Source organism: Malaya genurostris, chromosome 2 (assembly GCF_030247185.1).
Source record: "Malaya genurostris strain Urasoe2022 chromosome 2, Malgen_1.1, whole genome shotgun sequence".
Taxonomy (NCBI): Eukaryota; Metazoa; Arthropoda; class Insecta; order Diptera; family Culicidae; genus Malaya; species Malaya genurostris.
The window spans coordinates 233,021,750-233,034,647 of NC_080571.1; the positions used below are offsets into that span (position 1 = coordinate 233,021,750).

The 12,898-nt window shown below is 42.5% G+C and overlaps 1 protein-coding gene across 4 annotated transcripts in view; it reads right to left on the reverse strand.

Annotated features, from left to right (window-relative positions):
* The window catches only part of LOC131428131 (protein PALS2), a 109,620-nt gene extending 96,722 nt beyond the window's left edge, over positions 1–12,898 (reverse strand). The window contains exon 1 of one of the 4 annotated variants that reach the window (XM_058591816.1): positions 12,142–12,884. In XM_058591816.1, coding sequence (XP_058447799.1) covers positions 12,142–12,574 — 433 coding nt within the window. In that variant the 5' untranslated portion in view covers positions 12,575–12,884. Of the gene's footprint in view, positions 1–12,141 lie in introns of all 4 variants that reach the window. The other 3 variants (XM_058591818.1, XM_058591817.1, XM_058591822.1) reach the window with 3 other exon arrangements.

Below are 12,898 nucleotides of genomic sequence, written 5' to 3' on the forward strand. Positions count from 1 at the left end.
CATTACACTATTTACGTCCGTCCATCGTAAACGAAGCACGGTAAAAGGGATAGGATCATTCCACCTGTAGGAATGTCAACGAAATGATGCCATAACAACCATAGAAATAGTGCACGTGCTTTCCAGTGCAGCTCGTTTGATTTTTTTGTAAGGTAAATGTACTCATCGCTGTTCTATCATGGCCACCAGAGGATAAAGTGATCTGTCGTTGCTAAAAAATGTGATATTACTTCTAATGATCCCAGCGTAGATCATGGCTCCAATTACATCGCTCTCCAAATAATTAGCAAAATAATTCTACTGGAATCTTGAGATTTTTTACTCAACTGATGCCTTGTTCATAGTATTATTGATTTACAGGTAGTTTAAATTTCATTATTTTTTCCTGTGTACTATTCGGCTCAGCTCGACGAGATCGCAAAATGACTGTATTTCAACAATCTTATTCCCGTTGACTAAAGCCTTTATAGTTTAAAAAATATCAGCTTTCGATCAGTTCAGTGTTCCGGGCTACACTGTTGCTTTTTGTTTGTCCCATTCCAGAAACACGGGTGGAGTTGCAATTTACGCCAGAGAATCAATTAAATTCAGCATTCAATCAAACGAAGCAGTTGGAAATAATTGGTTCTTGGGTATATCAGTTGAAAGAGGCATGTAGATGGGAAATTATGGAGTTGTTTACCACAGTCCAAGTTCAAGCGACCGCCAGTTTCTGGAAATTCTAGAAAACTGGTGGGAGAATTTCGTCGATTTTGGTAAACTAAATATTATTACTAGAGATTTTAATATTGATTGGCTCAGTGAGCAAGGTTCGAATCAATTGAAACAGTTAGCAGAATTCTTCAATTTGAAGCAAATTGTGAATGAATTTACAAGAATTTCGAGATACAGTAAAACATTGATGGATCACGTGTATTCCAATTTCGACGGTGTTTATTCAAATGTGGAATCCGATTGCAAGATTTCAGATCATGAGACAATTGCAATTTTCGTAATGAGTAGCCCCAGAAATAAGGAAAATACGGTGAAAATTATGGTGTTGGAAAAGCTATTCAAAGCAAACCCTATCTCGTCTTGTATCAAGAAGCTTGGGTTGTACACAGTTGACTGGAAATTTGGATCACAGGGCATCTATTCTTACTGACATACTGAAAAAGTGTACTAATGAATTAGTAACTGAAAAGTATGTTAGTTTGAACAGCTCGAGTAGTTGGTACTCAATAGACCTATTGCGATTAAAGCGGGAGAGGGATAAACAGTACAAGAGATTCTGTAGAACTAACAATGATAGTCACTGGAGTAGATATACACAAGCACGAAATATTTATTCACGGGCCCTGAAGAAGACTAGATATGAATACATACAGAGGAGAATCGATCAAAATCAACAAAACAGTAGAGAGTTATGGAAAATTCTCAAACAGTTGATCAAGCCTACATATAGTGCATCGAAAAGCATAACGCTTGACGGTATAGAAAGACACACAGAACAAATTATATCTAAAAAGTTGAACAGTTATTTCATAAATAGTGTTCAGCAGATCAATCAAAGTATTGTATTGGTGAACCTGTTGAAATAACACAGCCGATGAATAACTATTATAGACTTGATGAATTTCAACCAATCACTTTTGAACAATTGAAAAATATTTGTTTTAATTTGGGAAAATCGACTGGTATTGACAATGTAAACTCAAAAGTGTTACAGGATTGCTTTCATGTTATTGGACACGATCTACTGGATTTGGTAAATGAATCGTTGTACACAGGGCACGTGCCAAAAGTGTGGAAAGAATCTCTGGTGGTTCCTATCCCCAAGGTTACTGGAACGGATAGAGCCGAGGAGTACCGTCCCATTAACATACTGCACACGCTGGAAAAAATTCTGGAACTTGTTGTTAAAGATCAGCTGATTAACTATTTGAACTCTAACAGTTTGCTAATGCCGGAACAATCGGGATATCGTAAGGGTCACTCTTGTGAAACCGCTTTGAACCTAGTATTGGCAAAATGGAAGGGAAAATCGAAGCCAAAGAGAGTATTTTTGCTGTGTTCTTGGTTCTGAAGACCTTTGTTGTTGCAGACATTACGGCGTTTTGGCATCGGGGGAATAGCACATGAATGGTTTGAAAACTATTTATGTGGTAGATCTCAAAAGACTGTTTTTAACGATATATAGCCCTTGGTAATTCACTTGGTGTGCCTCAGGGAAGTGTGTTAGGTCCTATTCTATTTATTATGTACATTAATGATATGAAGCGAGTCTTACGTTTCTGCGATATAAATTTGTTTGCAGACGATACTGTTCTGTTCATTACGGCTAAGGATTTCAATGAAGCTGTTGCACATTTAAACGAGGATCTAAGTTCGCTGATTCGATGGTTATAATTTAAGCAACTGAAACTAAACGTCGCGAAACTAAATATATGGTTATTTCTTCTATTAGCACCGGTCATGACGCCAATGTGGAAATTGATGGTGAAACTATTGATCGCGTTAGAGAAATGAAGTATCTTGGAGTCATAATTGATGAAAAGTTAACATTCAAATCTCATATTAATAACGTCATCAAGAAGATTGCCAAAAAGTATGGTATATTATGTCGTTTGAGAAAAGACCTAACGATCCGTAGTAAGATTCTACTGTATAAAACAGTCATTTCACCACACATTGACTTTTGCCCATCCATTCTGTTTCTTGCTAATAACACACAAATCTTGAGATTACAGCGACTGCAAAACAAGATCATGCGATTAATTCAAAAATGTAGTAGATATACCTCCTCAGATTTTCTACTGAACGCATTAAAATGGCTTTCATTGAAACAGAGAATTTACTACTTAACCATGGTGTTTATTTTCAAGATTTTAAATGGCATGCTGCCTCGATATTTGTGTGATCGAATTGAAAGAGGAACTGATTTGCATAGGTAGGTCGCAAAACTCATTATTGTACAGGGGAATAAGTTTTTTCAATTCGATGCCTAGAGAAAACGCGCGACGACATTGGTGGAGTTCAAAAGTTCGCGCGCGAAGCAGGTAGTGACTATTTGGAAAGCGAACAGGACTGGCCGAAGAGCCTTAGCATTCAGTGTGTTAAGTTTGCTCTTGACTTTGATCGCAAGGTTTGATCAATAAATTAAGGAATAGATTCGGGAAACTAATTGGGATCGACAGTTGTTGATGAGATTGGGCTTGGCTCTGCTCATCCGCAGTCTCGTTACTCCATCGTAGCTGATGTTTGTAGCGATGAACTGGTCCGGCGGGAGGGACCAGGTGAATTACTGTCTGATACTGGTAACGATATCGGGCTCGATTCCTGATGTGATCAAGGATCTTCCTGGGTTGGAAATCTTCTTGATTAACCCTGGATAGTAAATCCAAAATATTTGAATGTTATTTAGTGGTCAGTCGTTCTTTTGAAGAAGAATCTATACCTGCTAGAATAATCAGATCGTTTTCTTTTGTTTACGGGTTAAGATATGTTCAAAAATATTAATTATCATTTAGATAACTCGTTCTGCTCACACCTTTGTAGGGGTATGAGGTGGGACCATCGTAGATATTGGAACATATTCTTAGACATCTCATATTTAACTTTTCTCATATGGAAAAGTTATGCAATAATTTGAAAAATCGACTAGTAAAAACTGGCCACAAACTTATTTTTCTTCCCGATTTTCACAAACTTAGACTCAAATGAAAGGTCTTATAGTCCCTTAAAATATGATATCCAGCTCCGAAACTATAGGGTAAAGTGTGTTTAAAATTGCACACCGTCATTTACAAGGTGAGATGAAAAAACTGCAACCAACTTCAGACTGCTGTCATTTCTAAACCGCTCGTCCCACAGCTGTCAGATTTATTCTAGTGACAGCTCATTATATTATTTACAAGCGCACAAAAGCATTTTGGTGGGAATTTTTCAGAAAAAAAGTTATTTGTGATGGAATTCAAGTGTGATAGTGTGATTGCTTTGCATTTGGCTGGAAAACCACAAGTGGCTATCGTTAGAGCCCTCCAGCATTTAAAAGTGAATAAATCTTTTGTGTCTCGTACCATCGCTCGTTACCGTGATGCTGGTAGCGTAGCCCGACGTCAAGGAAGTGGACGAAAAAAAACAGCAACATCGGCAGAAATGGTTCGAAAAGTAAAGAAGCGAATTGAACGAAATCCGCGTCGCAGTGGCCGAAAAATGGCTCGTGAGCTGAACATATCGCAATATGCCATTCGGCAAATATTGAAAAATGAGCTTGGACTAAAGCCATTGAAGTTCCAAAAAGTGCAAGATCTTACTGATGCGCAAAAAAAAGTTAGACTCGAAAAAGCTAAAGAGTTGCTTCGCTTGGCCGAAAGTGGTGAACTGCCGAATTTGGTTTTCTCCGATGAGAAACCATTCGTTATCCAGCAGTTTGTAAACAAACAAAATGATCGTGTTTACTTGCCAGAGAGGTCAGCTGAAAATTTGCAACTTCGGTTGGCCACCAGAACTCAAAAGCCGGCCATGGTGATGGTGTGGGCCGCCATAACAGCCGATGGTCGCTCGCCGCTCGTATTCATCGACCGTGGGGTCAAAATAAATGCGCAAATCTATCGCGAAAATATTTTGGAGGGAGTTCTGAAGCCCTGGGCACGCAAACATTTCGGCCGCAGACCTTGGACATTCCAACAGGACTCAGCACCATCGCACTCAGCACGCGCCACCCAAGAATGGTTAAGAAATGAGGTTCCTCGCTTCATTTCCACCGCACAATGGCCACCAAAATCTCCGGATGCCAATCCGTTGGACTATTGTGCCTGGGGTATTTTGGAAAGCAAGGTTGGCACTAAAAAATACCAAAGTGTCGATCATCTCAAGCAAGCGCTTCGCCGAGAATGGGACAAAATACCGCAGAGCCACTTTCGGGCAGCGTGTGATGGTTTCATTGGCCGTTTGAAGGCCATAGTTCGTGCCAAAGGTGGCCGATTCGAACAAATCTAAACCGATTCTCAAATTTGATGTTATTTCCGACATTTTTTGCTTTCATTCAATAAAATTTAAAAAAAAAATGAAAAAATTATGGCGTTTTACTTTGTTGCAGTTTTTTCATCTCACCTTGTAGAGACACGATGCAAAAGAGGGAAAATTTCTTCTAGATTTAGTTCAAAACTTTTTTAATTTTGTAGGTTATAGTAGAGCAACTCCACGCCAAATCGTCCATAAATGTCAAAATTCTGGCATGTGTGATTGGTATAGCAAATGAAGTATTTTTCACTGGTCTAGAGATTTTTTTCACTCAAGACTTATTTTTAAAAAGGACGTATATGTTTTTAGCCACATTATTTTCAAACAATTATAACTTGAAATCTAAAGCTTCTATAAAAACCTGTTTTAATCCACGTAGTGGTCTAATGATGCCTTTCTCATGTATAATATTGTGGTATTCTATTCAAAATTTTCACCTTCGATTTTCGAAAAAAAAACCAAGGGATTGCTTGTGCATTAACTAGTATAACATACAGAATGAAACAGTGCTTTGCAGTTTATAACATTGTTTACGGTTTCTGTTCCGCCAGTTTAAATGACGAAGTACAATATTCAGCACACTTTACCCTATAACTTCGGAACCGGAAGTCGGATCCGGATGAAATTCAGGAATTCCGTATGGTACCATGAGACCTTTCATTTGAATCTAAGTTTGTGGAAATCGGTCAAACCATCGCTGAGAAAAGTGAGTGAGATCTGTTTTGGTATATATGACCACTGTTTCCGGTGCTTCCGGAACCGGATACCGGGAACCAGGATAGCCGGAATCGCTTTGATTAGTTCCCTACTGATAATTACTATCGATTTGTGTAGTTTTGAGACCAGTTTAGGAATTTTTTTACGTTTTTTGCTTCGCCGGTTTAAGTGATGGTGTACAATATAGAACACACTTTACCCTATAACTCCGGAACCGGAAGTCGGATCCGAATGAAAATCAGGAATTCCGTATGGGACCATGAGACCAATCATTTGAATCTAAGTTCAAAATCGGTTCAGCCATCTCGGAGAAAACCTAGTGAGATTATTTGACACATGCACACACACACATACACACACACATACACACACACGCACATACACACACCCGTGGTCAGGCTAGAAGAAGGATGCAAAGAGCTCGATCAGCGGAGATGAGGATGGAAAGGAACACGGCGTTCAAAGCGGCGAAGCTAGCACTAAACAAGGCCATCAGCGCAAGCAAAAGAGCCTGTTTCGACAAGCTATGCGAGGGAGCCAACTCCAACCCATGGGGCGATGCCTACAGGATGGTGATGGCCAAAACGAGAGGGGCGCTAGCACCCCCTGAACGTAGTCCGGCGAGGTTGAAGGAAATCATAACGGTTCTCTTTCCCCACCACGACACGTCCCCCTGGCAGCCAGCTCCGCTACCAGCGAATGAAGTCGTAAAGGTGACGAACGAGGAGTTGCTCACTGCGGCGAGATCGCTCGATACAAAGAAAGCCCCGGGGCCAGACGGTATCCCGAACGTGGCTCTAAAGGCGGCTATAATGACAAAACCGGACATGTTCAGGGAGGTCATACAGAGATGTCTGGACGAGCGTATGTTCCCAGACATTTGGAAAAGACAAAGATTGGTACTATTACCGAAACCTGGGAAACCCCCAGGGGATCCTTCGGCGTATAGACCAATCTGTCTGATAGACACTGTGGGTAAGCTCCTTGAGAAAATCATCCTCAACAGGCTAGCCCCCTTCATAGAGGAGGCAGGAGGACTGTCCAGTCAACAGTACGGGTTCCGCAGAGGCAGGTCGACGGCGGACGCCATAACATCGGTGGTAACCACGGCGGAGGTACCTATACAGCGCAAACGACGAGGGATCCGCTACTGTGCGGTAGTAACGCTAGACGTCAAGAACGCGTTCAATAGTGCTTGCTGGGCAGACATTGCTGATTCCCTACTTCGACTAGGAGTACCGGAAGGGCTGTACAAGATTCTGGAAAGCTACTTCCAGAACCGAGTATTGCTCTACGAGACCGACGAAGGCACACGTAGCACTCCAATCACGGCTGGAGTACCACAGGGATCTATCTTGGGCCCGATCCTGTGGAATATAATGTACGATGGAGTACTGAGGTTGAGGCTCCCTCCGGGTGTCAAGATAGTCGGGTTCGCGGACGACGTCACGCTGACAGTCTACGGCAAATCCATCGAAGAGGTCGAACTGAGTGCATCACACTCAATCTGCTTGGTGGAGGACTGGCTGCGTAGCAGGAAACTGCAACTCGCGCACCACAAAACAGAGGTGATGGTGGTAAACAACCGCAAATCGGAACAGGAGGCGCTGGTACATGCCGGAGACTGCGTGATCCCCTCCAAGAGATCACTGAAGCAATTGGGTGTGATGCTCGACGACAAACTCAGTTTCAGCAAGCACGTTGAATACGCCTGCAAGCGCGCATCAACAGCGATCGCGGCGCTCTCCCGTTTGATGGCCAACAGCTCGCCTGTGCGCTCCAGTAAACGAAGGTTACTGGCAGGAGTGGCAGTTTCGATCCTCAGGTACGGCAGCCCGGTATGGGCGTCGGCACTAAATGTGGAACGCAACGCACAGATGCTGGAGAGTACGCATAGACTGATGTGTCTTCGCGTAATCAGTGCATACCGCACTGTATCGAGGGATGCGGCCTGCGTGGTTGCAAGCATGATGCCTATCGGTCTGATAGTGAAGGAAGACGCGGAGCGCTACAGCATGCGAGGAGACAGGAACGCCCGTAGGGCCTCCAAAGCCGCTTCTCTACGCAGATGGCAACCAGAGTGGGACAGCTCAACCAAGGGCAGGTGGACACATCGGCTCATACCTAGGGTCTCGAGCTGGTTAGATAGACCTCACGGGGAAGTGAACTTCGGCCTGACGCAATTCCTCACAGGCCACGGGTGCTTCAGATGGTACCTCCACAGGTTCGGCCACGCGACATCCCCTGTATGCCCTGGCTGCCCAGACGAGATCGAGACGGCTGAACACGTTTTGTTCGCATGTTCCCGTTTCGCGGCTCAAAGGAGTGAGCTACTGGAGGCATGCGGCAGGGATACCACACCGGAAAACCTGATCCAGAGAATGTGCCACTGCGTAGAGAACTGGAACGCAGTGTCGACCGCGGCATCCCAAATTGCGGGCATATTGCAGCGGAAATGGAGTGCGGATCAACAACAGGTCAGCCGCGTACCGTAGCAGGCTCAAGAGGGATCAGCGAATAAACGTCGGTCCGGGAGAACCTTCTTCGTCGGGAAGCTCTTCGTCGGAGTAGTCTAGATCCATCGTCGGGGACTAGACGAGTAGTACGTAAAACTGCTAGGATCGTCGGGGCGCCAGTGAACCGGAAGCTATCCTCCAACCGGAATCACTGGACCGACCCAGGCATCCTCTCGGTCGGGCGTTGACGGGAATCGAAAGCGTCGGTTTCGGGAGGGCCTCCTTCGTCGGGGAACTCTCCGTCGGTGTAGGCTAGATCCTTCGGCGGGGGCTAGCCGAGTAGCCGCCACAACACCGATTCGAGTCGTCGAGGCGCCAGCGAACCGGAAGCCATGCTCCAACCGGAATCGCGGGACCGACCTCGGCACTCCATCGGGTGTCCCGTGTGGTGTAAGAGACTCGGTGTCCGGAGATTCTCCTTCGCCGGGGAAATCTCCGTCGGAGTAGTCTAGATCCTTTGTCGGGGACTAGATGAGTAGATCGTCGCGTGGTACCGATAGGATGGTCTGAGCGCCAGTGAACCGGAAGTCACGCTCCAACCGGAATCATTGGATCGACTTAGGCATCCTTTCGGTCGGGTCGTAGACGCGTACCGTAAGCGTCGGTTCGGGAGGACTTCCCTCGTCGGGGAACCCTCCGTCGGTGTAGACTAGATCTTTTGGCGGAGACTAGTCGAGTAGTTCCGCGACGTAGCATCAGTTTTGGGTCGTCGAGGCGCCAGTGAACCGGAAGTTACCCTCCAGCCGGCATCACTGGACCGACCTCGTCATCCAACTGGTCGATCCCTCGAGAGCAGGATGCTGATCCCCATTCTGCAAATAATCTGGGGAGGGTGCTGTGAGCACCAATAGCCTTCCACCCCGAAGTAATACCTAGCGGTGGTGCCGGGGAGGTAGGGTTGGAGATCCAAGGTGTTTTAGTGGGTAGTTCCAAACAACAGTTGGGTAGTCCTGTGGAGAGTCCCACACTCCGTGCGTAAATGCATTTCACCTTGTAAAAAAAAAAAAAAAACACCCGTGGTCAAATTGTTGTTTCCTGATGCCTTTAACGATTTGGAATACTTTTCTTGACGATAGTTGTCAGGTCTGAGGTTTCTAACTGCTATAGAGAATACGCTAATTCCAGGAATACCTCTATTAAATACCTTAACATTTTGATTCCTGAAATCATCCGCTAGATCACTGTGTTAAGAGGATGCTGAGACGAGTGAAGCTGTAGATGGTATTTCTTCTAAATCATATCTCGATGTAGCTAGCGGTATTTCTTCTAAATTATTTCTCGACGTTGCTGGCAAACTGGCGTCTCGTTGTCGCTGGAAGCTAGTTGCTGTGCAATTTCAACAGACACAGGTCGATATGAATATGATCGACATGAGTCGCATTGTAGTATTCACAGTAATTGCGCACTGCTTAAAAGCAAAGTGTTCAATCATACTATCTGTTACATTACGACGGTTAGACGAACAAGGTTTTCCATTATCACGAAAAAGTCTACAACAATTATATTTTCCCATTATTAAATCACACTTACTGAATACTATAGCTTGTTGATGCTAGTTTTCACACTGACGCTTTGTATTTCAAAAGTGTGCTTTTATAGTTGGGTGTAGATAATCTTGTATATCATAGGTAAACTTTTATACCTAAAAGTAGGATTTTGATACCTACTCCCTTGTTGAACCTGTGATGTTTATAAACAAGCGATTTTTCTTCGATCTTGTTTTCAAAATATCTCAAAAACAGCTACTTGCATCGTCTCGATGTCAGAGAATAATTTATTCAAAATTTTATGAGGATTACAAAAATAATAAAGTTGGCGATGAAGAACCCAGACTAATTGAAAAAAGGGCGTATTCTTATGAAATATCAATTTTATCTATGTAGTTATCATATATCTCTAAAAAAAATACATTTAGGAGGTAGCTTCTGAAAACCTTCTGAAACTGAGAATTTTGAAAAATAAACTTACTCGGACTTACTGGAATCCCTCAGGGCCCGAAGTAAGACCGCCTGAAGTTTTTTACTGATCTTCTCGCTCCTCCATCACAAGATCTTTTACCGATTCTACCTTCGCTGATTCTACCAATATTTATTTATCTCGCTTTCTGTTCATCTTTTCTGTAAAATTACCAACCACCGCTTACCGAAGGCCACTCTCGCCGATAGCCAGCATGCGGGCAACCCACCGAGTCTTCGGGACTCGGGGGTGTTTTCTGCAGACCCACACGGACAATAGATGAAGCCACCATCGCTACTTATCAACGTCGTCTTGATATATTATCATATAAGATACAAACCACCAGTCACTGCCTACCACCAACTGGACGCTGGACTCCTAGAGTTTAAAACCTCGACTCAAATCTGACTAGGGAATAATGGAATTTCGCTAGTTTTAAGTAACCCTCGGCACCTGAAAGCTTGCGCTGTGTGCCTTATTAAATATATGATAAAATTTAAAAAAAATGAGTTATTCTTCCCGCGGATAGTTTGTAACATCTTTTTCTTGTTGAAGTACTGATCGAAGGTTTTCTTAACAATTCAGCTGTGATTATTTAGAATTAAAATTTTATTTAAAAAACTGCAGTACATTGCATAATTAGTTTTTACCAAAAAATACATAATCCTTGATTGATTGAGATACCTTGATCAAAAAGTTCCCGCAATCACGACCTATCAAATTTTCAGCTTGATACCAGGACATTTGTAAAAGTTACGCTGTATTGAGTACATCTGCGATTGTGCTTGTCCTCTATTTTTAAAATGGAAATGGATTACACAACGCTGTTTTTCAACGAATCTCTATAAATTTTACACCCTCGAATTTTGTGAAGTTCGTAGATTGACTCCAAAACTTTGTAGCAGACGATTGGTAAAGGAACACCAATGAAAATTTGATTTCTCCCGTTCCAAGTTTTTTTCACGCGCCCAATATGCCCTATCTGCTTTCCAATTTTCTTTCCTTCGGCATAAACGTCGCACAGAAAATATTGAATACTTCAACTTTACCGAGTCATAACTTTGTTGTTAGTCAACCGATCTTCAAAATTTTCAATTTCAACCTCATACAAAGTTTGTAAATTTCAAATTTTGTTGATGAGCTATGAAATTCTTTGACGAGGAATCGACAGAAACGCACAACTGAAATATTTTCCATTTCATTCAAAAAGTATTTATTGGAATAAACTAATCCACCAAGGAAGAACCAATATCTTATTTTTTTATTTCAAACAACAATATAAATAAATCATTACGATGAACTTAAATTTGGTTGTTTTCACAGTCGACCCAAAATGTAACAGTTTATATACAGGAAATAAACATTTGTTTCGGAAAAATCGCCCTGAAGAGTTCTTATTTTATATCCAAAGGTTTTTGTCAGGCTCTTGTATTACAAAAGTTTAACATTGACTTGTGCACTGAAAATTTCAAATCTGAGTTTCGCACCCAATATTTTTATCCGGTTTACGTTTACGTTTATCCATTCATATCAAAAGTATTTATCACAGAAACTATGCTAAAGTTCGTCCATCAGTTCTAAGACATGGGACACCTTATTCCAGCGAAGAAGAACAACATAACAAAAATGTCACCGCAATGATTCCAAAACACGTTCAACCCACTGATGTTGTATCAATTTTCCAAGTAGAAACGCCTCTTTAACTGACCTATTAATGGATAAGTTCACAAACGCAGTATTAATGTACAAAGCATTAAGCCCATTGTATAACATTGCGATGATTCGGTGCTAAACTAGAAAACTTCACCCAATCGATAGTTACAGTTGGTTCAACATAACTTATTCAAGAATAGTACTGTTTCCTTTATTTGCCATCGTGCAGCCCCACGAAGAAAGTCATAGGGGCGAACGCATGGTAGCCTATAAAACGAAACAAATCAATACTCACCATAACCACTGGAAAACTCTGCAATCCTTTCAGAACTTCTCAACAAACCAAAATTGTTCCACAGGTTATTGATTCGCCGACCGAAAGACTTTCTACGCACCAGTTTTCCACCCTGGACTGGAGTAGTCGCTTTCAACGGTTTTCTTTTGGGCACCTTTCTAATCTCGTAACGATTCGCATCGGGCGGAATCGATATCGCGTCAGGTGGACGGCTTCCACCTCCATTATTAATATTATTGTTTTCTTCAGTGAAACTTACTAATGATGTCGGTTCACTTGCTTCAGGATCGGCAATCGGTGCCTTGGTGTAAGGAATATTACGTGTGCTAGCCGGAGGATGTTTTTTATTCTTACCGAACAGTGATTTGATGTTGTTCACCAGGCCTACACTTTTGCTAGTATCTAAATTGTGCGTATCGTGCGATTGAACCATATTCAGTCGATTTCATTTAAGAAACAACAAAAGAACAGTTCTTAGGCATAGTTCAATTTAAACTGCACCTTCTGCGACCGCTAGAATGTTCTTTAACCCCTTATTCCTGTAGACACTTAGTTCAGTGAACTGAAACAAAATGCAAATTTCTTTGGTTTATCATTCACACACTACTCAGCACGTGATACACACGCGAACGTTGTGCAATTTTTGAGCTCCACGGTCGGCACGACACCCGCGTATAGGTCAATTGGTTACTCAGTCGGAGCAGAGAAATAAATACGACCCTAGCTCACGGAATACTTTTCCTGTTCTGTGAGTCAC